The sequence below is a fragment of the Stenella coeruleoalba genome (genome assembly GCF_951394435.1).
Source record: "Stenella coeruleoalba genome assembly, chromosome: 13".
NCBI classification, from domain to species: domain Eukaryota; kingdom Metazoa; phylum Chordata; class Mammalia; order Artiodactyla; family Delphinidae; genus Stenella; species Stenella coeruleoalba.
In genome coordinates, this window is record NC_137159.1 from 11,942,494 (window position 1) to 11,970,158 (window position 27,665).

Sequence of the window (27,665 nt, forward strand, 5' to 3'; positions counted from 1 at the left end):
TGGGAGCCAGCCAGGAAATGAAGCCACATGACCTGCAAACACACCGGGGGAAATGCCAGTATCTGGATTTACCCTTGACCCTGAAAGATCTCCATCCAGGAAAAGCACCTTATGTGTGCTAAAAACTATGGTAGCAGAGGTGGGACCACAACAGCATTTCATTGTCCTTGCTTTGGGTGTCTGTATTTTTAACTTACAGATTGAGTTACTGACCCCAGTTGGTTTCTTCCTCCGAGCAGCCAGGTGCCTCTGATGGCCCCACCAACTTCCATGAGGTGCGGGCGCGTCTCACCTGTTGGTACTCCTGTCACGGACACCCAGATGGTCGTCTCCCCACCACCACCACAAACAGTGCTGACAAGGTCTCCTGATCCCCTCTCTTTGTCTCTGGGCCCTGTATATGGGGCCGGAGTTGGGGGGCAGTTGGTTGCACGCTCACTTCCTTTGCACCGAGCGCTGCCGTGCCGCTCTACACAAGGGCGGCACCAGCCCACGCTCCCCCGGCAGTGCTGTGGGCAAGCACATTTTACCCAAGTGCAAGTCTTCTTTCTTGCTCAGGTCTTATCCATATTCAGCCCACAGTGGTGATACGATTTACAGTGAGCATCCTGTGGTTTAAATGAAAAGATGGGTTTGAAGGAGAAGACGGCTGAAAAATGCATATTTAGGCAGATAAGGAAGAAACACCAGAGGCTCAGGAACAAAGGAATACGTTGTTGCTTGACCAAGTTGGGACCCAAAGCAGCCCAGTGTCATCTTACCAGCCTGACTAGGAGGCCTTCCCAGAGGATCCTGGGCGTGTCTGCCAGCTGCCCTGTTGACCTTGCACGTGTCGATCATGTATTAGCACCTCACCTCCCTGCAGCAGGACCCCCTTAATGGAAAACAGAGCCCCACTGCAGTGTGGCCTGTGTGCTGTGGTTCCCAAACTTTCAGATGCTCCAGAGTCACCCAGAAAGCTTGTACAACACAGGCTCTGAGGCCTCAACAGGTCTACCGAGTTGGGTGAGATCTTTATGGATGAGACTTGGGAAATCTGCATTTTTCTTACGATTCTGACGTGAACCGGATTTTGAGACACACCACTTTATTGGTTTTTGCCACTGCCAGAAACAAAAAAGGATATTGAACGTTTTGAAGCACTGATGTATTGGGGCCCTAACCAATCAGAAGGGCTGCCAGGTGTGAGCCAACAGTAGGGCATGACCAGGTGAGACACCTTCACCAGCACTGACATTTTGGGAAGGTCGAGCCAGCCCTGACAAACATTAGGGCACACAGTCTCACTGAGCAGTCCCTCTCCTGAGATGTGGAGGTCACCTTCCCTGGAGGACCACTGCCAAGAGTGACCAGCAAGTCTACTGATCTTTCCCATTGTCCAGCACGGCGCTCCTCATTCACATGGAACTTCCCAGCTCATTCCAGATTCGCCGTGTGTTCTTGGTCTCCCCTCTCCCCCAGCCTCCTCTCTGCCCACTGGTCCTTCTTCCCTGACCTCCGTGCCGGAGGACGGCTTGCTGTAGCCCACCCTGGACTTCTACGAGGGCCACGTCTACTATCTAAAACCCTGAGAAGCATGGGCTCAGGGAACAAGGCGGTGGCCAGTCCACACCGAGATCTTAGAGGGATGTTTTTCATCTTACAGTTTAAGTGTAAACTGGGCATGGAGTTCACCCTCGCGTGGTGATGAAACAAAAACACTCATATGTCACGACCAAGGTGCCCAACCAGCTGTTGGACATGACCCCTCTCCAAGTGAGTGGACGGTGCCTGACTGACAGTTCTGTTCTGGGCAGGAATTTATTCGATTAATGGAGGCTGTCTCTAGCAGGAACCTCAAAGGGGGGGGCACCCGAGCCTGTCAAGAAGGAGAAGTAGGGGCTTCCCTGGTGGCGCAGTGGTTGGGAGTCCGCCTGCCGATGCAGGGGACGCGGGTTCGTGCCCCGGTCCGGGAAGATCCCACATGCCGCGGAGCGGCTGGGCCTGTGAGCCATGGCCGCTGGGCCTGCGCATCCAGAGCCTGTGCTCCGCAGCGGGAGAGGCCACAGCAGTGAGAGGCCTGCGTACCACAAAAAAAAAAACGCAGTGGGCAGAGGTAGGCTCCAAAACTCCAGGATGGAAAACAGCCATTTAGCTTCCTGGATTAGTTCCCTTTTTCCCTTCTTACTCAGAAGAGCAGGTTTTTAAGATTTGAAGCTTCCTGAATTGAGGAAATCATAGCCACAGACCTTGTCCCTTTGACAACATGGGTGACCAAAAAACAACACGAGAGAAATAAATACCCTTGTCCCTTACCGCCATGCTGGGAAAAAAGAATTGTTTTCATTCTTCATCCCCACCCTCCCTTTTTTTAAACCTTCATTCATCCATTCATTCAACCAGTTTTCACTGGGTACCAGCTATGCACAAAGCATCGTGTTAGGGATTCAATGCTGAATCTAACAGACACTGCCCAACCTCGCAGGGCTCACACTCCAAGGTGTAGGCAAGACAGGTCACCAAACACAAAGGTCAACAAATCGACATTTGTGGTCGGTGCTTCGAAGGGATCTAACAAGGAACTGGGAGTAAATCCCATGGGGTGAGGGACAGTTGAGGGTCGCTCTAGGGCGGTGACAAAAACTGAAAGGGTGAGCGGGACCCGGCCATGGGATGATGGTGACTAACGGGCGGCATGAGGAGGATGCCGTTCCAGGAAGAGGGAGTGACACATGCAAAGGCCCTGACAAAGGGAAGAATTTGGCATGTTTGAGGAAACAAAAATATAAAATATAGAACCTTGTTGCTGGAGCAGCGTGTGAGCTGAGAGTGAGTGAGTCCAGGTGGAGAGACTCGTAAGCCAGCTCTTGTAGCCATAGGGGCCGTGCTGTCGGTGGGGTTTTAGATCTGAGCACAATAAGCAGGTTTAAGAAGAGGGGTGTGCTGATTGGATGGGCACGTTGCTGTTGTGTAGACATGCACTGGAGGTGACTAGAAGAGATGGACGCTGGGAAACCGCTTAGGTGGCTGTTAGCAGGTGCAGGGGAGAGATACAGCAGGGGAGACTGAAAGTAAACTTGGAGACAGAACTGATGGAACTTATCCCATGTGGGATGTGAGCAGGAAAGGAAGGTGAGGCTCCCAGGTTCCCAGACAGGGTGCATGAGACAATGAAGACCCAGCGACACACGTAGGTTTGTTTTTGGTTGTTGTGTTTGTTTCACAATAGTTGATTTATAATACTGTGTTCGTTTCAGATGTACGGCTTCAGATTCTTTTCCGTTACAGGTTATTGCAAGGTACTGAATATAGTTCCCTGTGTTACACAGTAAATCCTTCTTGTTTATCTATTTTATATATACTAATGTGTATCTGCTAAGCCCAAAGTCCTCATTTATCCCTTTCCTTCCCGTATCCCCTTTCGTAATCATAATTTTGTTTTCTATGTCTGTGAGTCTGTTTCTGTTTTGTGAGTTGATTTGTATTATCTTTTCAGATTCCACATATAAGTGATATCATGTGATATTGGTCTTTGTCTGACTTACTTCACTTTGTATGATCATCTCTAGGTCCATCCATGGGGCTGCAACTGGCATTATTTCATTCTTCTTTCTCTTGGTGGGAATGTCAATTAGTAGGTTTGTTTTAAACAACCTGTGTGTGTGGGTCGTTGACCCGAATTCCATTTTGGTCATGTTAACATGTCTGTGCAACATCCCAGTAGAGATCCATACATTCAACCCACAGAGACCATCGGGCACAGTGCCGTGCCCTGGTCACCAGTCCCAGTAAGGCTCCAAGCACATTCTGCCCACTGCATCTCGGTGTTGGCATCGCCAAGGAAAACACAAAGCAGTCGGGCCCCGGCTGGAGCAACGCTGTCCTCACACAGAGCAGACAGAGCAAGATGAGCTCCAGCCGTGGGCGTCCGTCGCCCAGGGCGGGTGGGTCTCTCTCAGCAGCAGTTGCACGGGGCAGCTCACCTGCGTGCAGTGGAAGGACCCTCCTCCCCGCCCTTCCACTTCCCCAAGGAAACTGAAACGCTGGAGCTGAGGGCGGGCCTGAGGGCCATCGACACACAACTTCAGCAGAACAAAAGAGCACTTGTGGAGCAGGAAGCACGGAAAGATATGGCCACACGAGGTGGTAAACCCAGCACAGGCGTGGGGATGCTTTGTCTCATGTTGAGGGAGTGTGCCTGGCCCAGTAGGGGGCCAAAGACTTCCTTTCCCAATAGAGTTACGTGGACAGTTGGATGTAAAGTCTGGTGTCGAGGGCAAAGGAGGGCCAGAGAGACGCAGTTGGGAAATGTTAGCATAATGATGGTGTTTAAATCCATGGACAGTGATAAGAGCACCCAGAGAAGAGGGTGGAGAGAGAAAAGAAGTAGCTCAGGGGACTTCCCTGGTGGTACAGTGGTTAAGAATCCATCTGCCAATGCAGGGGACATGGGTTGGAGCCCTGGTCCGGGAAGATCCCACGTGCCACAGAGCAACTAAGCCCGTGCGCCACAACTATGGAGCCTGTGCTCTAGAGCCCACAAGCCACAACTACTACTGAGCCCACGTGCCACAACTACTGAAGCCCACGTGCCTAGAGCCCATGCTCCGCAACAAGAGAAGCCACCACAATGAGAAGCCTGCGCACCGCAACAAAGAGTAGACCCCGCTCGCCACAACTAGAGAAAGCCCGTGTGCAGCAATGAAGACCCAACGCAGCCAAAAGTAAATAAATAAATAAACTCATATCAGATCCTGCCTCTCAAAAAAAACAAAGAAGAAGTAGCTCAGGACCCAGACAAAGGAGGGCAAAGGAGACAGGAAGAGCCTGTAGAGGCAAACCACAGGGAGACTGCGGAAAAGCAGGGTCGTGCACTGGATTTGGTGTCTGGAAGGTTATCTTGGAGTCAGAATAGAGCACAGCTTCAGTTCCCTTGCCTTCATATCATGAGGCCCTTCCTCAGAGACCTTTAAACAGCAATTGAAAGACCTCTGATATAGTAGCCACTTGATAATTAGTTACTGTGAAACTGACTGGCTGGCTGATTTACCGAATGCGTGAGTGAGTGAATGAATGAATGGGGGGTTATATTTAGAAACTATGAATTTCCTTCCAGACTTTTATCTAAGCAGATATATGCAAATTTTACATATTCAACATCTTCTGTGGGTCGATATTAACACAAGTTAATCTCCATTAACTCTTCTTTCTAAACATAACTTTTTTTTTTTCTAAACATAACTTTTAATGATTATGAAGCATTTCCTCATAAGGGCTATTCTATACTTAACTATTCCTCTGTTGCTTCTATAATCATAACCAATGCTGAGACAAGGAAGCTTTTTTCTTTTCCATTATGGTTTATTACAGGATATTGAATATAGTTCCCTGCGCTCTACAGTAGGACCATGTTGTTTATCCCTTCTATATGTAATAGTTTGCATCTGCTAATTCCAACCTCTCATTCCATCCCCGCCACCGCCCCGCCACAGTGTGGTATTTGCCTTTCTCTGTCTGACTTACTTCCCTTAGTGTGATAATCTCTGGGTCCATCCATGTAGCTGCAAATGGCATTATTTCATTCTTTTTCGTGGTTGAGTAATATTCCATTGTGTGCATATATATGTACCACATCTTCTTTATCCATTCATCAAGACAAGCAATCTTAAAGCATTTTTCATTATGAAAAAATTCAAACATTCAAAAGTAGAAAGAATAGTTTCATGGTTCTCAGCTACTCATAGCCCAGTAAGTATCAACGCGGCAAATCCCTTAATATCTTGAAATATCTAGTCAGGGTAAACGTTTCTCCAATTGTCTCTCATATTTTTAACACTTTGTTTGAACCAGGATCCAAATAAGTTCCACACATTGCAGTCGGTTGATGTGTCTCCTGCGCCTCTTTCAATCCACAGTCGTTTTGAAGAAGACCACTGCTCTTCCCCGTCTCCCATTCCTTTGCAGTTTACTTGTTGAAGAAAATGGGTTGTTTCCCACAGCCTTGATCTTGCGCACTGCATCCCTGTAGGGTCGTTTAACAGGACCTGCATTTCTTTTGTCTGTGTGTCCAGTTTTACTGAGATATAATGACATAGAGCACTGTGTAAGTTTAAGGTGTACAGCGTAACTACTTGACTTCCATATATTGTGAAATGATTACCACAAGAAGTTTAGTTAACATTCATCATCTCCTACAGATACAAAAGAAATGTGTTTTTTTTTTCCCTTGTGATGAGAACTCTTAGGGTTTACTGCCTTTCAAATACACTACACAGCAGAGTTAACCACAGTCATCACGTTGTACATTATATGCCTGGTACCTATCTTATGACTGGAAGTGTGTAAGTTTTTGGTCTCTGTATTTCTTATAAACTGGTAGCTAACTCCAGAGGCTTGATCAGATTCTGGTGAGATTTTTGTACTGTTTGGGCAGAGCGGCGGTACATACTTGTGCTGGGAAGTCCCTGCTGTCCGTCATCTCTCTTCCTGTGATGCTGAGCCTTGGGAAGCATCACTGCCCTCATGCTGACCTCTCTCCAGTAGTTCCTTGAAGAGGGACTCAGGGGGGGCAATTCCCCGAGTTCTTACACTTTCGAAAAGTGTACAGCTTTACCAGCCAACGACTGTTGGATTGGACATAAAATACCTGTCTCACATTTTCTTAAGTATCTCAAATGTCTTCTTCCACGTCTCCTGTTTTAACTGATACTGTTGTTGCTATCGTACGTCTTTGTGCCTGGATGCCCAAAGGATTTTTAAATTTTTCTTGAAAATCCAATAATTGTATTGGGATCCGGGTCAGTACTGGCCTTTCTGGGTCAATTTTCTCAGGTGTGGGGTTTATCTTTGCATTAAGAAGTTGCAGTGGCTGGAGCAATCTGGCCCCGAGGATCTCTGGAAACTTCTCACGACAAAGCTCCAGTGTGGAGGAGACTCGAATAGGAGGAGAATCCAAATTGAGCCCAAAAAGGAAAATCGGCGCAAAAAAATGAAAGGGATGGTCCAGGTGAAAGTAAGAGAGAGGATGGGGCAGAGCAGAGAAGGCATGAGCCACCCTGAGAAACAACTAAAGGGGGAGATTAAGAGTCAGGAAGTCAGAAAAGCTATGCGGGAAAACTTATTTCCCCTGAGTATGAGTAACAGAAAAGGACTCTTGCCAAATTCCATACAAATTATTATAAGAAAACAGAGAATAAACTCTCTACAGTCAATGAAGAAATCCCAGAAAGACATGACCATAAAAAAAAGATGAAAACTGTAACCTAGTATTTCCAAACAAGTGGAAAGAAACTTTAGAAAGATTAAAAACTATGAAAGGACAATATAAGTAAAAATCAGAAAACCTTAGAAATGAGGTGATTGGAGAAATGGAAAATCTGAAGCAAGATGATAAAACAACAGGAAACCGAAATCAAAGAGGAAAACTCAGCTCATGCATGTAAAACACTTAGCTTGGTTCCAGGGAAACAGTAAGTGCTCAGTAAACAGATTAAAATGGAATTATCCATGCTTTTGGCTTTCCAGCCTCTCCATAGTCTCTGCCAGTACCCTCTTTTTTTTTAAATTGAAGTAGGGTTGATTTACAATATTGTATTAGTTTCAGGTGTGCAGCAAAGTGATTCGGATATATATATATATATATATATATATATATATGTATATATATACATATATACATATACTTTCTCAGATTCTTTTTCATTATAGCTTATTACAAGATATTGAGTATAGTTCCCCTGTGCTATACAGAAGGGCCTTGTTGTTTATCTATTTTATACATAGTAGTGTGTCTCTGTTAATCCCAAACTCCTAATTTATCCCTCCTCTGTCCCTTTCCCCTTTGGTAACCATAATTTTGTTTTCTATGTCTGTGAGTCTGTTTCTGTTTTGTAAATGAGTTGATGTGTATTATTTTTTTAGATTCCACATATAAATGATATCCTATAATGTTTGTCTTTCTCTGACTTACTTCACTTAGTATGATAATCTCTAGGTCCATCCATATTGCTGCAAATGGCAATATTTCATTCTTTATGGTTGAGTAATACTCCATTGTTTATATACCACATGTTCTTGATCAGTTCATCTGTTGATGGACATTTAGGTTGTTTCCATGCCTTGGCTTTTGTCAATAGTGCTGTTATGGGGACTTCCCTGGTGGCGCAGTGGTTGGGAATCCTCCTGCCAATGCACGGGACACGGGTTCGAGCCCTGCTCTGGGAAGATCCCACGTGCCGCGGAGCAACTAAGCCCGTGAGCCACAACTACTGAGCCTGTGCTGTAGAGCCTGTGCGCCACAACTACTGAGCCTGCATACCACAACTACTGAAGCCTGCGCGCCTAGAGCCCGCGCTCCGCAACAAGAGAAGCCACCACAATGAGAAGGCTGCGCACGGCAACGAAGAGTAGCCCACGCTCACCACAACTAGAGAAAGCCCGCGCACAGCAACAAAGACCCGACGCAGCCAAAAATTTTAAAAGTAAAAATAAATTAAAAAAAAAATAGTGCTGCTGTGAACAATGGGGTGCATGTATCTTTACAAATTAGAGTTTTCGTCCAGGAGTGGGATTGCTGATCATCTAACTGTACCATAAGGAACCTCCATACTGTTTTCCGTAATGGCTGCACCAATTTACATTCCCACCAAAAGTGTAGGAGGGTTCGCTTTTCTCCACACCCTCTCAAACATTTGTTATTTGTAGGCTTTTTTGTTTGTTTGTTTGTTTTGCTGTACGCGGGCCTCTCACTGCTGTGGTCTCTCCCGTTGCGGAGCACAGGCTCCGGACGCGCAGGCTCAGCGGCCACGGCTCACGGGCCCAGCCGCTCCGCGGCATGTGGGATCTTCCCGGAGCGGGGCACGAACCCGTGTCCCCCGTATCGGCAGGCGGACTCTCAACCACTGCGCCACCAGGGAAGCCCCTGTAGGCTTTTTAATGATGGCCGTTCTGACCGGTGTGAGGTGGGACGTCATGGTAGTTTTGATCTGCATTTCTCTAATTATTAGCGATGTTGAACACCTTTTCACGTGCCTGTTGGCCATCTGTACGCTTTCCTTGGAGAAATGTCTATTTAGGTCTGCCAGTGCCCTCTTTACAGCTCTGACATGCATTTAGCTAAATGCCACAGCTCGGACAGATAAGAATGTGATGACAAATGTACCTCAGTCAGGTCACAGATGGGGCGCCAGAACTGGACATCAGACCGTGGAATGCCTGACATTGTATCAAGATAAGAAATAAAGAGAGTCGAATGGAGCCTGTCTAGAAATGAAAATCCTGGGGAACAAGATCCAGACGGGAGCAGGGCACCTCTGCATTTCTCTGTCAAGCCAATGATTCCATCCCACCCTACGCACACCCACACCCACACCAGCCAGGTGCAGCTAGACTCAGTGCCTTCCACTGGAAGCCCCGCAGGGGACAGACAATGGCGCTGGGCTCCGCCCGGGGCCAAACCGAAAGATTCTCCGGTTCACAGTGTTTGGCTCTCTGCCCGTAACTTCCCAGCCTAGTGATCTGCCCACTTTCAGACTTTGCTGGGGAGCAATGATGGTGCTGGACAATGGACAGAAACAGGAATTCCAAGCTCTGGGGCATTTGTGTTGTTCCAGACACATTCCTGGAAACCGGTCATCTGAAAACAGAACATAGAGGGGGCGATCGCTGAGTTTCCCCTCCCCAGGCTGAGGTTACTGCGGAATCGGAATGGCTCCTTCTCCAGGGATAAGCAGCATTTGGATGGTCTGGGTCCTTTCACGATTAATAGAATCCATGGAATCGTCTACATAACATCCAAATTACGAGGAGGCTGAAGAGAAGCCAAAGTCCCTGCCAACCCACCCACAGGAAGGCTGTTGTTCTCATCAGGAGCAAAGCACCTTTTCCTCCCTCTTGATAGACACAGCAGGAAAGGATGCTCTTATGCCAACAAGAAGGTGCTTCCAGTTTTCTTTCCCAAGATACTGTGGTCCAGTCAGTGAACTGACAAACCTTTCCTCTCTGGTGGAAACAGCCTGTGCTCTGTGCATTAAAACTGGGCTTAAGGAACTCACAACAAGCAGGTGTGGGCCGAGGGTCTTAAAAAATCATTTTTTCTCATTAGAAAATTTATTGTGGAAAGACGGAAGAGTATAAAAAATTGTCAGTAAGCAAAAATTACCTGTAATCTACCACACAGAGAAAAATCTATTAAAACCTATTAAACCTATTAAATTTTTATTTTATTATCATATTTTTTGGCCACGCCACTCAGCTTGCAGGATCCTAGTTCCCCAACCAGGGATTGAACCTGGGCCCCCGTCAGTGAAAGCGACGAGTCCTAACCACTGGACCGCCAGGGAAGTCCCTAAACCTATTAAAATTTTAAACACGTTTAATATATCTCTCTATATATTGTCCACAGGACCATTGTGTATATAAGCAAAGAACATTTCCCTTTTCCGACATTAAGGAAACGTCAAGGTTAAGATTAACTCCTCCCTGGTCGCACAGGAAATAATGAGCACAGGAAGGGTCCAGGTGGGAATTTGGAAAGAGTTCACTTTCCCCATCTCTGGATATTCTGATGGGCCACCCCTCCCTCTTATAAGCCTCTGTATTGAGTTCTTGTTCAGAAGGTGTTCTACCTGGGTGCTGGTTGATAGGGGCAGAGTTGCGGGGCTGTAAGGCTCGACGCAAAGGCAATGTGGGCACAGGCCACAGGTAGTTGCCTCTGCCCCGCTACAGCGTCTACACTGCAAATTAGAAAATGGTGCCTCTGGGTGGAACACAGCTGGGTGACGGGCCAGCTCCCACAGGTAGAGCTCCAGGTGGGCGCAGCGTGTGCCAGGGTCCATGGCCTGCTGAATGGAGGGCAGGCTACATCTCAGCCCCGCTGGCCCCCTCTCAGCTCTTGCTCTTGCTGGGAGGGGCCGTGGCATGGGCAGAGTGGGCAGGCCACAAACTGGAATCATCCTGCCATGGAAAGAGAGTGACCCCATCTTTGTTTTCTGTTTGTTCATTTTAGAACTCACATACTTGTATTTGAAACTTATTTATTTTCCTAGATATCAGCGAATGCTCCAGCCAGCCTTGTCAGAATGGTGGCACATGTGTGGAAGGTGTCAACCAGTACAAATGCATTTGTCCTCCGGGAAGGACGGGGAGCCGCTGTCAGCATCACGCCCAGACTGGTACGTAGCAGCTGTGGGGCTGGGGGAGGACGGTCTGCTGCAGAGAGAGAAGTAGGACCCTGGTCATGGGTCACCAAAGGCAGACCAGGCGGGATGTCCTCTCTTTTACATCCAAGGATCCCTCTGGTTCCCTGAAGTGGTTATTTGGGATGGCATTTAGTTCTTTTGTGGAACCAGAGTTTTGATCCTTCTTATGGAAGAAAATGCAAGTGGAAGGATTGACCCCACCCTGAAAACCCTCCAGATTGGGAACTTGGCCTGAGAAGCTTTCTTGCTGCCACCTTCACATGGTTGACTTTTCCTCTGCACATCAGCAAAACAGCTTCTCCTGCAGATGCTCTCATCACATCCTGCAAAATTCGTAGTTACTGACACAGGCCAAAGTGTTTTCAGAGCTGGATGAACTAGACGTTCGACTGGTGATGAGGTTGTGATCCACACTTGAGTCTGTTTGTCCAGCCTGAAGGTCTAGCTGTCACACTGTGGCTGTTTTTGCAGGTGCCAAGAAAATCCAGTGATAAGGAATCTATGGCGGATGGGGGGCGGTTCTACACTATGCTGCAGGCAACATTTCTTATATAAGAAAATCAAAACCAGGACTTCCCTGGCGGTCCAGCGGTTGAGACTCCATGCTTCCACTTCAGGGGGTGCAGGTTCGATCCCTGGTCAGGGAACTAAGAGCCTGCATGCCATGAAGTAAAAAAAGTCAAAACCTAAAGATGTCTTATTCCTTTGCCAGAAAAGCCTGAAGTGTCCTGTCTGACCGTCTGGATTTCTGAGTGGAATCTTGGTTGGGGGGGTAGGAATTGGTGTTCAGAGAGCACAAGCTTTGTCAATACTTGATATCCTTGCATTGGACCCAGCTCAAGGTCAGGTTTAAATGTTGTGTGCTACCATCACCACCATTCACCTCCAGAACTCTTTTCGTCTTGCAAAACTGAAACTCTGTGCCCGTGAAACAATAACTCCTCCCCTCCCTTCCCCCAACAACCATCCTATTGTCTGTCTGGATGATTCTGACCACTAAGAACCTCACGTAAGTGGGATCACACAGGAAGAGTCCTCTTGTGCGTCACATTACATTTACCACCGATTCCTTTGCAGTCTCTTCTGACCATATGAGAGCTCTCAATCCTTTGAAAACTTTCAAAAACTAACACTTTCTTTCTGATAAGAAAATTGATTTATGTCCTTAGTTACAACAAACAAAAAGCTGAGACACTTTAGGAAAGTATTTTAAAAATACAAAAAAGAACCCTTTAAAAGAAGTAGTGTTTTAAGCTCCATAGTTTTTTTTTTTTTAATTTTTACTGGAGTATAGTTGATTTACAATGTTGTGTTAGTTTCTGCTGTACAGCAAACTGAATCAGTTATACATATACATATATCCACTCTTTTTTAGATTCTTTTCCCATATAGGCCATTACAGAGTATTGAGTAGAGTTTCCTGTGCTGTACAGTAGGTCCTTATTAGTTATCTATTTTATATATAGTAGTGTGTATATGTTAATCCCAATCTCCCAGTTTATCCCTCCCTCATACCCCCTTGGTAACCAGAAGTTTGTTTTCTACGTCTGTCACTCTATTTCTGTTTTGTAAATAAGTTCATTTGCACCCTTATTTTAGATTCCACATATAAGCGATACCATATGATATTTGTCTCTCGGTGTCTGACTTACTTCACTCAGTATGACAATCTCGAGGTCCATCCGTGTGGCTGCAAATGGCATTATTTCGATAAGCTGCATAGTTTTAAACTACAGTGATCACGGCTAGAATTTTGGTGTTTTAAGCCTTTGTAAGTGAAACGCGGATTTAACGTCACGGTGGTCCTCAGGGTGCAGTTGTGTGGCCTGCTTTTCGTGCGTCGTTCTATTCGGGTGCGTCCCCTGTCCTTCGCCCCTTCCGGTGGGCCCTGGACCGACGGCTGGGTTTCGGTTAATTCCGTGCCTTTCCTTTCCCTACTCCAGAGTAAGCTCTGAGAAGGGGCCACGCCCCGATCTCGGGGCTCCTCCAAGGTCAGGCCCAGGTGCGCCGGGCCCGGCCCTAAGGGTGTCTTCTCCCCGCAGTCGCCCTCGAGGGCAGCGAAGCGGGGGACCCTGCCTTCAGCCGCGCGCCGCGGTGCGCGCAGGTGGAGCGGACGCAGCACTGCAGCTGCGAGGCCGGATTCCACCTGAGCGGCGCCGCCGGGGACAGCGTCTGCCAGGGTAGGCGCGGGCTCGGCCGGGGGAGGGAGGCGGAGCGGGGGACGCTGGGGTTGCGGGGAGACGGGCTCCAACCTGCAGTCCCCCCGGGCGCTCCCCGTCCCCGCCCAGGGGCCGGGTGCGCGCGGGCGAGCGGCTTCCTGGGCACGTGGTCTCAGAAAGGCCCGCCCACCCTGCGGCTTAGGTTAGTGTGGCGCAGATGGTTGCTAGGATACAGCTAGTGCGGAGACATCAGGGGCGGTCCTAAGAAAGCCAGACTGTAGAGAAAGCAGCCAGGGGTCCCCGGTCTCCCCCCAGTCACGCACACTCGTCTAGGATGAGGCTTCAGGCCCCTTATCCGCTCCCTCTTGGCTGGGATCGCAGGGCAGGTGGCAGGGAGGAGCTAGAGTCGCTGTGACCGTAGACGGACCCTCGCTCCCCGCACTCCGCCCCCCGGAGCTGTGCAGGGGCCTGGGCTCATTCTCTGGTCCCTTCTCGGCTTACCTTTACTGACTGGCCCACTTTTGCAAATCTCTCCCGATCATTGAAGTTCCTTCTGAAAACAACTCAAACCATTGGTTCAAACCTAAGAACTGGCCGTTTGGTGCTAACAGCCTCATTTTAGAGCAGCAGAAATCCTCTTACAACACTCCTAAAGACGAGGAGGCTTAAGGTGGGGCTGGGAACCAGGGTGGGAGTCCGGGTCTGCAGCCCCACGCCTTCCTCCCTGGGCTGCTGGGCCTGACTTGACAGCCTCTGCAGGGTCTCCCCAGGTAGGCATCAGCCTTAGAGGAGCTGGCCTAAGGTCGACCACATCAGACCCCCGACTCCTCCCTTCAGCCCTCGGGGTCCTTGGCTTGGGAGAAAGGGGAGCGCTCCTGCATGCTCTGCCGCGGATAGGGCCTGGTGGCCACACCCCACCCAGCCAGTTAGCCACAGCTGCCAGCGATGGTGACACAGCAGTCATCCTGGGGCACTGTTAGTGGCCGCCCGCCTGGTGGTTCCTGGAGTCATACTGGGCATTTCTGTCCCCAGATGTGAATGAATGCGAGCTCTACGGACAGGAGGGGCGCTCCCGGCTCTGCATGCACGCCTGCGTGAACACCCCCGGCTCCTACCGCTGTGCCTGCCCCAGCGGATACCGGACCCTGGCCGATGGCAAGAGCTGTGAGGGTGAGTGAGGTCGTGGCAGAGGCAGGTGGTCCCAGACGATGGCTCTGAACTACTGGGGGAGGAGGAGAGCGCAGAGGGCTCCTCCATGGGCTGATATGGAACCTGAGAGAACAGGCAGCTCCCCAGTGACGTCCTAGTGGGGCTCCACTGCGGGGCTCAGAGGAGTGGGTCACCTGGGACTAGAGGGAGAAAACATCCAGACAGCCATTACCCATCATCCATCCATCCTTCCATCCCACAAGTATTCACGAAGGCCCGCGTAGGATTATGCGGAGGCTGGGAAGAAACCCAGCCTCCAGCCCGGGAACTCATGTGTGAAGGGAGGAGAGAACATATAAAGGGCATGATATGAGCCATGGAGGGCAGACTCCTGGGCCCTCTGGCTGAGGAGGCAGGTCTGAGAGAAGTGTTGTGACCAGTAATACTCGTCCGTGCCCTCCAGCGCCTCTGTAACCTGTCATGGCGGGGGGAGGATGGGATCCAGGGAGGGGAGTTCCCCAGCACTTCCACCAGATCTGGATTTCAAATGGTTAAGGACGACCGGGCTTCCGGTTTTAAGAATCAGCATTGGGTATTTGGAAAGTTCACTGCGTGTGGAGCATCTCATTCCAGTGCCCGTCGGGCCATTCATGTAGTCCCGTCCAGTGATGGAGGGGGTGTCGGGGGATCTTCACCCTCACTGGGTGTCCGGTATTTCAGATGTCGATGAGTGTGTGAGCCCGCAGCACGTGTGCCCCCGGGGTACCGTGTGCATCAACACGGGTGGAGGCTTCCAGTGCGTCAGCCCCGAGTGCCCCGAGGGCAGCGGTAACGTGAGCTACGTGAAGACCTCTCCGTTGTGAGTATAGCCAGGGCCACCCATGGCTGAGCACGTACATCCCTCGCCCAGGCCTCCTGGGGGCTGGGCTGCATTCTTCCTTCTGCGTTCTTGGGAGAAGGTACAGTTATGTCTGATGAAAGGCATGGAGCTGGGAGTCTGGCTTCTCAGAGCTCCCATCTCCCTTTAGAGGTTGCATTGAATGCACTGCGCACTTAAGAATGATGTTCTGAGCACTCCCCTGCTGACAGGGAGGCCACTGGAGGGAAGAGGGCCATGATGAGGCGGCCAGGAGGCAGGTATATGTTACACAGGTTCAGGAGAGGATCATTTCCTGTGTTCACATGGTAACTGTACACTCTGCAATATATTACTCTGCTTTTCCAATGCTACTAGGAAGTTCGATTTCTAGTAACCTCAGCACCTAACAGACTTTTTTTTTTTCAAAAGGTGGGAGACAGGCTTTTAAGGAGAATAACTGCAGCTATCACAAAGTACACGTTTTCTTCTGAGAAAGAGATCACAGGAGCCTTAGATTGTCTTTAGAATGCACTGGCCTCGCTCGTTTAGCTGCCTGAATTGCTTTCAAGGCTAAAGCAGATGAGAACCAGCAAGAAAGTCGGTGGCGCTGAAGAGTGGCAGCTACTCACTGAGAGTGTCACGTAGTGAAGGGACAGAGAGACCTGTATGTCAGAGCCTTTGGGGACATCCCCGATTAACATCTGGAAGGGCTATCTGACCTCCTTAACGGTGACGATCTGAGTCACCAAAATCGCTAAACTGCATCTGTCTCTTGCGTTGGACAAGGTAGAAAACTATCAAAGCACTTCCACACCACCCCTGGCTCCACATGCCTGAGGAAGACAGGGTGTCCTGCTTTAAGAGTGAACAGTGGGGGAACTCCCTGGTGGTCCAGGGGTTAGGACTTGGCGCTTTCACTACCGTGACCCGGGTTTGATCCCTGGTCAGGGAGCTAAGATCTCAAAAGCCCTGGGGCGCGCCCCCCCCCAAAAAGAACAGACACTGGCTGTTTAGAAAGCCCACCACATGTGGAGAACCACATTCCAGGATGTTGCCAGCTAACTGCTGGGGTCTCAGCACGTGTAGAAGGGGCACCTCACCTGCTTTGAATGCCAGCACCGTTATTTAATCTTCCCCGGCTTTATTTTTCTGTAAAAACGGTAGTAATGGCATATATAAACATGCATGCACACCCGGGCGTACATATACAGGTGAGTCATGACACTCACTGGCCTGTGGCTCTGGAGCGCCCGTGGCGAGGGACCCGTGGCTGGGTCACTCTGGTGGCCTCTGCAGGAGGGCGGGTGGGCAGACAAGCCCGGTCAGAGCAGCCCCTCCTGACTTCCCCCAAGGCTGACGGCTCCCTACATTTTGCCTCTCTGCTCCAGCCAGTGTGAACGGAACCCCTGCCCCATGGACAGCAGGCCCTGCCGCCACATGCCCAAGACCATCTCCTTCCATTACCTCTCTCTGCCCTCCAACCTGAAGACGCCCATCACGCTCTTCCGCATGGCCACGGCCTCGGCCCCCGGCCGGCCTGGACCCAACAGCCTGCGATTTGGGATCGTGGGTGGGAACAGCCGCGGCCACTTTGTAATGCAGCGCTCGGACCGCCAGACAGGGGAGCTGATCCTGGTCCAGACCCTGGAGGGACCTCAGACACTGGAGGTGGATGTTGACATGTCCGAATACCTGGACCGCTCCTTCCAGGCCAACCACGTGTCCAAGGTCACCATCTTTGTGTCCCCTTATGACTTCTGAGGGTGCCATGGGGTCACGGTGTGCAGCAATCTGGGCTCATTTCTCTTCCTCAAAGACTCAGCTGCGGGCGTTGACTGCGACAGACATCTCTCCCCACCCTGCCCACTGCCCATCTGCCTGTCCCCCACGTTCCTAGGGCAGCGCCGCACTCTGTCCCAGGAAGTGGCACCAAAGCGCAGCCCCTAACCCAAGCTACTGCCATCACACGTTTTTCTGCTTTAAGGCCCTCGCCTTAGGTTATGCACTTTCGCAGTTGTTTTTTTTTTTTTTTTTTACAGCGGAATGGGCAGCTTTTCAAAATGCTGTGTTGAGTGGCATTGTGAGCTTGAACTAGCTAGGGAGGGAAGAGCTTACGGCATGTGTCTGAGATGACTGTCCAGCCTCCTGTATTGTTATAGTCAAGCCTTGTTATGAAGTAGTTCTGGTCATGCTGAGGGTCAAATCATGCCCCTGTGCACGTGGCATGGGATGGGGGGGCAGGGTTCCCTTCCACGACCCAGCACGTTCTTGTCTGCATTCCCCTCTGTGACACGCCTGCCAGCCTTCTCATCAGAGGGCCGTGGCAGGGCCTGGTCCCCAGTGCAGATTCATCCAGATCGAGGAACCAATGTTCACGTGTAGATTTTGCCTGAATTAATTCCCTTTCGAGAAATCATATCTCAAAACGTAACCTGCTATTATAACTGAAGAAGTAAAGTCTGCGGCTCATCCCTGCCCACCCGGCCTGTCCCTGACCGTGAGCTAGCCCAGTTCCTCCTAGGAGGGGGTACCTGGTCCTCTTCCTGTCTAGGCTGGACCCACTGGGATAAATGAATAAGAAAACACAGCCCTTTCCAAGGAATACAGTTTCATGTTATTTGGCAAGGGGCTTCCAAAACTTCTTATAAGGTAGCACTGCAAACATATACCGAAGTACAGACAATAGAAGGAACCCCACGTCCAAATCACCAGCTTCAACAATCACCTCACGGCCAATCTTGCTTCATCTCTGCTCTCACCCCACCCCACGATGATTCTGAAGCAGATCCTGGACCTCACATCATTTCATCCGTAAATATTTCAGCATTATCTCTAAACCATAAGAACTTTAAAAAAGCATAACCTCAATATCAATGACACCTAAAAAATCAGCAATAATTCCTTAATACCTTCAAGTATTTAGTCATGGTTCAAGTTTCTGAGTGGCTCATGATTTTTTTTGTTTGAATTAGGTCCATGCTCTGTAATTTGTTGATTCACTTCTTAAATCTCTAATCTGTAGCGGTGGTTCTCACGCTTTAAAATATATTGAGACAACCTGGAGGCTTGTTGGAAGAAGCCTCCTTTGTCCTTGTTAGAAGGTCCTTTGTCCTGTAGAATTTCTCACAGTCTGGGTTTTCCTGAGTCTGTCTCTGTAGTGTCTTCTTTTTTTTTTTAACATCTTTATTGGAGTATAATTGCTTTACATTGTCTGTAGTGTCTTTTAACATGGTCCTCTGTCCTATTTATTTCTTATATATCAGTAGTTATATCTAGAAATTCAATCAGACTCCAGTTAGGTTTATTTTCGCAAGACTACTTTATTGGTGGTGATAGGTTCTTCCAGGGGGAGCTGTTGCACAGCTAGCCCACCCACCTGTCCTGGACTTCATCTCTAGTTGCCTCTCTTTTCTGATGTTAACAACTATTGATGATTATTCCATAGATCCCACTACTTCTTTAGGGGTTGCAAATAGTATTCTAGTGCTACTGTTTCTTCGTTTATTAGCTGGCATACCTTATAAGGAGAAACTTCCTTTCATCAGTTATTTGGTTGCCCTGAGGTTTGGTTTGTACAGGAAAGACTGGATATATTTTTTACTTCTTCCCCTTTGTCAGTTTCCAAGGTGGTTCCCTGGCATCTTTCCAAGCTGTCCAGGGAGAGTTGTTTTCTTACTGGAAACATTACATTACATTATGAACTCATGGTTTAAACATATTTGATATGTACGTTTCAATCCATTGCAGTTCTTATCTTTCCTGTCACTCAGATTGTCCTCTTTGGCTCTTGTGAACTGCTTCAAGTTGGCTGATTCTTTTTGACATGACCCTAGTGGTCTCTAATAAGAGCTTTGTAGTTATCTTGTATGACAAGACGTTTCAAGCTCATCTTGTACATGCTCCAGCCCTGAAGTTATCGATTTTTTTACCTAGGGATCCCTGGTTCCTTTCAGTGGGGAATGGTCATTAGAGATCAAAATCTGAGTGTAAGGAGGGCTCATTGGTAGTGGTTTGGTCATTGTTTCTTGGTTTCAGTGGAAAGAGCTAGGAAATAAGTACTATTCATTTTGTTTTAAGAAGAAACACTACATGAGTTTATACTGATACTTCCAACCCAGCTCAGGAGTACAGGGTTTGTCATGTAACCTCATTGATCTTACATCTGCTCTTCTCTCTCTCATTCTGAAGACCTCCTTCTCAAAATCACCAAAATAATTATACATTGTTTTAAATCCTCAGAATAACAATGCAATGATAACAAAATTATCATCCAAAAATTACTGAAAACAGTTAAGATTTTTCTTTCTCAGTTCTTTTTGTCCTTAGGGTTTATGCTATTAGGGACATACAATCAAATAACTTGGAATAGTTCCTCTCTCTGTGGTTATGCCCCAAGCTTGAATCAGGGTTATGGTTATTCACTTTGTTTTGCTTAAATTTTTAGAGATTGCTTTTTTATTTTAATTTTTAAAAGTAATTGTGTAAACTGTTTACATGGTTCCAAAGTCAAATTCACAAAATGAGCTGTAATCAGAGAAGTCTATATACTAACCCAGTCCCCTCCACCCTACGTCCTCCTTCTACCATAGATAATCAAGTTTTTTCCATTTTACCCTTCCGTTTAAAAACATATAAACACATGATAAATGATAGCATACTAATTCATTTCACACTTTCCTTGATCTTGCTTTTTTTCCTTAACAATATATTGAATATTATCCCATAGAACCAGATAGAATGTTCTCCTATAAAATGCTCCATTATGAGGACATACCATTGTTTATTCAACCAGTCACCCTTGATTGACATTTGGGTTGTTTCCGGTCCTTTGCTATTAAAATACTGCAACGATATGCACTTGCCTTTTTGCATTTTTGCCTCTCTATCTCTAGGGCCAATTTTTCCTCCATAAGGATTATACTACTTTCTATCCCCACGAACAGTGTATGAAAGTTTGTGTCCTAAAACCAAAGAAGGCCCCAGTGGTGTCCCCAGTTCTCACATCTGTGCATCCACCCGACTCCGCTTTGGAAGGACGGAGAAGCCTGAATGGAGGGCTGTTCCACAGCTTGCCCACCCTCCGGTCCTGGACTTCTGAGTAGCAGTCAACATTCACTAGGAAGACAAGAGGGACAAGCCAACTGGATCACAGGCTCCTGAGGGATGGAAGGTTAGCTAGGTTTAAAAAATCATCTTATTTTTAAAATGTCATACTTACAACACTAGCAAACTAAAAGGAAAATAAGCCGAAAACAGAATATCACTGCATGGTCACAATAAACTGCATGGTCATGGTCACCGCTTGGTTTATTGGGCATCTGAGCATGTGCCCCAAGGAGAGACATGGTCAGCCTTGAATGGGTCCACCAGCCACTGACTCAACTTTCACCACGCTCACAGTGCAGGGAGAGAAAAGTGGACTTCTACGACTTTTACCTTGAACAATGAAAATCTGTAGGTGTTTATAAGCTGCATAAATATTCCTGGATATCTACAGTGTTCCAGGCACTGTTTTAGTTGTTCAGAATACAATGGATGAGAAGATGGACAGAGACCCTGACCTCATGGTACCCTTACACTACAGCAAGCGAGAAGATAATATAGATACACAAGAAAAGTGTGTGATTTCAAAGAGAGATGAGTGCTATGAAAATAAAGGCAGCAAAAGAGGGTGGTCAGTATATACTAACTGTATGCATAAGTATACACAGATATATCATCCACGTAGCCTAGGTGTTGCAAACACTGTGATCGTGTGTGGTGACAATCAGATTTCATTTCCTGGTGTTTGGAATTAGGACTCAGAATCTCAAGGGTCTGAAGGAAGTCGTGATGTAAAGCAAGGCCTGGGATGACCACCTTGGGCTCACCTACACAGAGAGGACGACGATGCTACGTGGGCAGAAAGGAAACTTGCAGGCAGGGAGCCTAGTTTTGTGTTCTGGTTATTACTGCTGTATAACATATCCCCAAACTGAGCAGCTTAAAACAATTACTTTATCATGCTCATAAATTCTGTGGGTCAGGAATTCAGAGAGAGCACAGTGGGGTGGTTTATATTTACTCCACAATGTCTGTGCCTCCCTCAGCTGGGAAGACTCCTTGGCTGGGGGCTGGGCTTACCTGAAGGGGTCATTCACTCACTTGCATGTCTGGCCTGGGCTGGGATGACAATGGGAAAACTATCCTTGGACTCTCCTTGTGGGTTGGCTTTCTCAGAGCATGGTGGCCTCAGAGTCGGCAGACTTCTGACATGGCGGCTCAGGGCTCTTAGAGTGCATGTCCCAGAAAACAAGGTAGAAGCTGCATGGCCTTTATGCCCCAGCCTCGGAAGTCCCGTAGGGTCACCTCCGCCACACTGTTGGCTGACACAGTCACAGGCAGCCACTGGGTCAAGGGAAGTGGACATGGGCCCGGGACCTCACGGAGTTGAGTTGAACTGAGAGGTTTCAAAGGATGTTAGGGCCGTGTTCTAACCGTGCCACTCCTGCTTTCCTGCTTAGGGCTCCAGTGCCTCCGGAAATCTGGCTTCTGACCTGTGGGTTTCATCAGACAGCCCTTTTGGGTGTTCTTTGCAAACAGATGATCCCTGCGTAAGACAGGGTTTATACGCAGGCTGGGAGATAAGATCTTCACATATCTCACCAGGGACAACGGGAGAAACAGAGTTAAAGTCCCCATGCGTGGTGCTGCAGGTTCACCAAGCTCAGAGGTCGAGGGAAGGGCTGGGACCAGTTCATGGAGGAGCTGGCATTGAAATGGTTCTTACTAGGGAACTCTAGTGGGACATGCAAGCCATCTCCCGGTATACTCACTCTCACAAGGAGCATTTCCAACAAAATCCAGCATCAGCAAAGCCATGGCAAGGTCAGCTGACATGCACACAGGAGAGTATGACTTGGTGAAAACTGGGTTTGGGCTGACAGAAGTTTCTGAGTCTCACCACCACCTCCAGATGAAAAATCAGATTTTCTCCATCTAGTTCTTTACCTCCAGGAAGCTCTTTAGATATACTTTTTAGAGGAAAAACAGGCTCCATGGTATGTATACCTTGCTGACCTGAGCCAGGATCCACAACCATCATGTGGTGGCACTTGGACAATATCTCGCCTTCCTTCCCTTTACAGTTGGCCGAGTGGTCACACGTGGTGCTGGAGATAAAGATCTCTGTTTCTTAGACTCATCTGTCCTCCCCACCCAAGCCATCAAGTTCCATCACAGGGAGAGTTTGTTTTGCTCCTCACCCCTTGCCAGAGTCCTGTGGGCTAAGATGAGCTATGCACTCAGTCCTCCCTTCCTGCCTTCAGCTGGCAGGCAGTGCCAAACTTGGTTGGGGACTGGGCCTGGGAAGCTGGAGAAAGGGCACCATCCTCTGAGGGGTCTTTCTCACTCCAATGCTGGCTGTACAGTGGTTTGGAGTCTGCCCACGGGACAGATGTATCTCTGCAGAGTCACTTGGCCACGTGGAAATTCAACACACTCCATGTTCAGTCATGACCACTGTTTCCCTGAGTGCAGCCGGACCTTAGTGGGCAACCCCAAATCCCAGAGCCCTGAGTGAGCTGGCCCCCGCCGACCTCCTGGACCCCTGCTTGGGATGCTACCAAATGCACCAGCCTCCTTCCTTGCCCTGGACTCTGCCAAGCTCCTTCCTACCCTGAGGCTTCTGGATCTGCCGTTTCCTGCTTGCTCTGCCCCTTATTCTGTTCTCCACTTGGGTGGGTTCAAAAGTCCCCTCCCCAGAGCGGCCGTCCCAGCTGCCCTTGCCAATGCTGCTACCCATCTGCCATCCCTCTTGATTACCTTTCCCTGTTTCGCTTTCCTCAGAAGTACTTTTCACTATCTGAAATGCTATTTGTTTACTGTTTTCTGTCTCTCCCCATAGCATGAAGCCTGTTGGATGCCCATCCAATATCCATTTCCCTTTTCCACCTTCCATAAAGAAAACTGTTTTGCTCAGAGCCCCTTCCCTCCTTGTTATGAGCTGAACTGTGTACCCACACCCCAATTCTGATGTTGAAATCCTAACCCCTAGTACCTCAATGTGACTGTATTGGGAAATAGGGTCTTTAAAGAGGTAATTAAGTTTAAATGACGCCATTAGGGTGGGCTCTAATCCAACAGGACTGGTGTCTTTATAAAAAGAGATTAGGCAACAGACACACACAGAGGGAAGACCGTGTGAAGACCCAGGGAGGAGAAGACAGCCATCTGCAAGCCAAGGAGAGAGGCCACAAAACTCAGCCTTGCTGACACCTTGATCTCAGACTTCTAGCCTCCATAATTGTGTCTTGGGTCCTTCGTGATGGCAGCCCTAGTAAACCAATACACTCCTCATTCCAGCCTGTGACTCGGGTAGGCGATCACCCACCACTCACCCTCCAGGCTCCAAGGCAACCACAGTGAATGAAGGGAACGGCTTTCTTATTACATGGTTGGAAAGGTCTCTATCTTTTCCACTGAATAAGAGGGAATATGTCATCATGGTTGCTGCTGGAAACCATTTTACGGACAATGAAAGAAGCTAGTATAAGGAAAAAGCCTCCTGGTGAAAGGCAGAGCCAGATGGAGCTGGGGTCCCAATCGAAATACCCCTGAAAACTTTCCTGCCTCTGGACTTCCTGTTACATATGATAATGGGGTTATGGTTTAAATGGATTTGAGATGGAATTCTTGTTGTTTGTAGCCCAAAGCATCCTGGATCTAACTGGCTGGAATCCCAGCTCCATGAGAGCAGGCATCTTTGTTTTTTGGCCGCACCGGGTCTTTGTTCCAGCATGAGTGCTTCTCTACTTGTGGTGCGTGGGCTCCAGAGCACACGGGCTCGGTGGTTGCGGCTCGAGGGCTTAGCTGCCCCGCGGCATGTGGGATCTCAGTACCCCGACCAGGGCTGCAACCTGCGTTCCCTGCATTGGAAGGTGAATTCTTAACCCCTGGACCACCAGGGAAGTCTCTTGTCTGCACACCTGCTGATGTAGCCCCAGCACCCGCTCTCCCCGGCAGGTGCTCGACACTTGCCTAGAGACTGATGACTGGAGAACCTTAAATCATGAGGACCAACGTGAATGCATTAAGAGGGGCCACCCATCGCACCCACAAACAACTTGGCTTTAATTTAGTTTGTAAAGATCAGGGCCCTGAGGCAGTGGGTTGGGGAAGGGACTATTAGAAAGATGAGTAGGAGGGAAACAGTAGTGAGAGCCTCCTGAAGATGGAAATCCTTAATGGAAACCCATGGACAAGGTGACAGACAAGCCGCAAAATGTTGGGTTGGCCAAAAAGTTCATTCCACTTTTTCCCAATTGGCCAACCCAATAAAAGAGCTGGCGATCAGGGCAAACACTGGCAAATCTGGCCAAATCGCTCCTATTCTCCCACCTCTGGGCACTTCTGCCCCCTTGTGGTTCGGTCACACTATTGCAGAGTTCTTTCCCTTCCCTGATGGCATCTGGCCCCACTCAGGTGGAGGCTGCGCTGACAGCTTAGGTGCTACCTGTGCGACACAGTGAACTGCTGGCCCACGATGTGCGCAGCATGAGCAAAATATCATCCTTGGCTGTTTCAAGCCACAGAGATTTGAGAGCTGTTTGTCACTCCAGCATAACTATCCTGACTGACGCAGGGCAGAAAGGGAAAAAAATAAAATAAGGGAGAATCCCTCCATCACTGACGATGAGATCGTGCTACGGACTGAGGGGTGGGATGAACTCAACTCCTTATACGTGCTTAACACCAAACAAACAAAAAAGCCACACACACAAGTGATACCTTAAATTGCAAAACTGGGCTACGGTGGTATGTCTCAAAGGCTGAGGTAGGCTTCCCAGCAACACAGAGGAGTTTTAGGAGGCCCCAAAGGCCCAACCTCAGTTCTACTGCAACCTCTTGCCTCGGGAGCAGAACAGGCCTTGTGTTTTGGTGGGACTGTGTCCGCCAAAAAGGTATGTTCAAGTCCTAACACCTGGTACCTGTGAATGTGACCCTGCTTGGAAATAGGGATTTTGCAGATGTAAATAGTTCATTAAAATGAGGTCATACTGGATTGGGGTGGGCCTTAACCCAATGTCCAGCATCCTCATAAGAAGAGAAAACAGATGCAGACATACACAGGGAGAGAAGACAGAGGTAGAGATTGGAGTTAGGCTGTCACAGCCAAGAAACGCCAAGGATCGCCAGTCACCACCAGAAACTAGATAGAGGCAAGGAAGGACCATCCCTTAGAGCCTTCAGAGTGTGGCCATGCCTACCCCTTGACTTTAGACTTCTAGCCTCCAGAACTGAGAGAATACATTTCCATTGTTCTAGGTACCGAGTTTGTGGTCCTCTGTTACAGCAAATGAACACACCTTGTATCCTGGCCTCCTCTGCAGAGCATCTGCTGAGGGTCAACAATCCCACCTCACCGAGGGAGGGGCACCTCCATTCTGGGGAACTTGGACAGCCACCCAGTGCCAAGCACACTCTTCTCTTCAAAAGCCCACATCCCAGCCTGGTCATCCTTTTCTTTGTCAATAACTTTGGAGCACTTAAAAGTGATAAAAAAACAATCACCTTATTTGTGTAATTCCTGCTCAGTTGAGAGTCAGAGAAGACCATTTTGCAATGAGTGCAGAGTCACGCTGGGGACATTCAGGAGGCTAATTTTCAAACATTGTGGCCTTTTTTCTTTTTTTTGAAAGAGAAGTTGACTAATTTTATAACCAGCAGTGACATAATTCTACTTATTTCAGCAGTAAGAGCTGAAACAAGGGGCTCAATCAGCATATTTCATAAAGAGATTCACTGAGTCCAGGGATAAGGAAGGACTTATGGACTCTTAATCCCAACCCTGGATTATGAGCCTAGAAGACTGGACATGAAATCAAAACCATTCTCCCCTCAGGGTCTGCAGGATCAAAAGCTTCCTCTCGCAGGGCTCCTCCCCTCCCCACAGCCCCTACCCTGGGTCCCCCGCACCCCTACCACCTCTCCAGCAACATTCCTGCAGCAGCAGGAGATGCGGCTCTCCCCCCTCCACCCACCAGGACAGTGCAGCCTCAGAAGTCCCCTCCCCCATGGTCTACAGTGTATGAAACTGCTGTCGTTCACAGCAGGGGACATCGTGGAGCAAGTGAAGTACAGATAAAGTCAGGTTCTGCCCTAAAAACCGGAATGCAAGTCCTGCATTTCCTTTTCCTCTGACACACACAGAAGGGGAACACAATTTATAAGCTAGATCAATAGTGAGTCAAGGGACTTCCCTGCCGGTCCAGTGGTCAGGACTCTGCACTAACACTACAGGAAGCACTGGTTCCATCCCTGGTGGGGGAACTAAGATCTCCCATGCGGTGGGACGCGGCCAAAAAAAAAAAATTGAGTCAAAAGAAATGGACAGGGGACTTCCCTGGTGGCGCAGTGGTTGAGAATCTGCCTGCCAATGCAGGGGACACGGGTTTGAGCCCTGGTCCGGGAAGATCCCACAGGCCGCGGAGCAACTAATCCCGTGCGCCACAACTACTGAGCCTGCGCTCTAGAGCCCGCGAGCCACAACTACTGAACCTGTGTACCACAACTACTGAGCCTGCGCTCTAGAGCCCGTGAGCCACAACTACTGAGCCCGTGCACCACAACTACTGAGCCTGCGCTCTAGAGCCCGCGAGCCACAACTACTGAACCTGTGTACCACAACTACTGAAGCCTGCGCACCTAGAGCCCGTGCTCCACAGCAAGAGGAGCCACCGCAGTGAGAAGCCCGCGCACCGCAACGAAGAGCAGCCCCCCCACCCCGACTTGTGTAGAAATCAGCGATTTTTTAGAACATGGCTGCTCTCATCTGCCGATGCTGGACTTCAGCTGCAACATGTCCAGCCTCCAGCCAACCCTGCCTGCTTCAGACTGGCCCCCACAATTTGAATTGGCCCTGGCCAGTCCATCCTGTTACTGAAGGCAGTGGTTTTTGTATACTGACAGGCTCCCTGGGTTTGTCTCAAGTCTGAAGTCAAGGGGAGATTCTATTGGCAACCAAGGACCTCTGTGCAGTCCTGAAAGGCGGGTTTTTCCTCCAGTTCCAGGGCTTGTTCCTATACTTGGTGCTCCAAAGTGTATAGTTATCCCGCCCCTTAGATTGTCTAGTTGGTGAATATATTGTGCAGTGTTAAGTACATCGCACCCTTAAAGCTGTTTGCCCATTTTGTCTTTATTTCAAAAATCTGAACAAATGACTAGCATATGCTTGAACTCTTGGTAAAATTTAAATATTAATAAAATAGTATACACCCCGCCCAAAAAAAGAGTAGCCCCCGCTTGCCGGAAATAGAGAAAGCCCACGCACAGCAACAAAGA

General features: G+C 48.7%; 1 protein-coding gene across 2 annotated transcripts in view; it reads left to right on the forward strand.

Moving 5' to 3' along the window:
• Positions 1-17,325, forward strand: part of FBLN7 (fibulin 7) — a 45,316-nt gene extending 27,991 nt beyond the window's left edge. The window contains exons 5-9 of one of the 2 annotated variants that reach the window (XM_079941199.1): positions 11,025-11,150; positions 13,220-13,357; positions 14,369-14,506; positions 15,206-15,344; positions 16,733-17,325. In XM_079941199.1, coding sequence (XP_079797325.1) covers positions 11,025-11,150; positions 13,220-13,357; positions 14,369-14,506; positions 15,206-15,344; positions 16,733-17,105 — 914 coding nt within the window. In that variant the 3' untranslated portion in view covers positions 17,106-17,325. The remainder of the gene's footprint in view (positions 1-11,024; positions 11,151-13,219; positions 13,358-14,368; positions 14,507-15,205; positions 15,345-16,732) is intronic. The other variant, XM_079941198.1, reaches the window with a different exon arrangement.
• Positions 17,326-27,665: the final 10,340 nt, after the last annotated feature.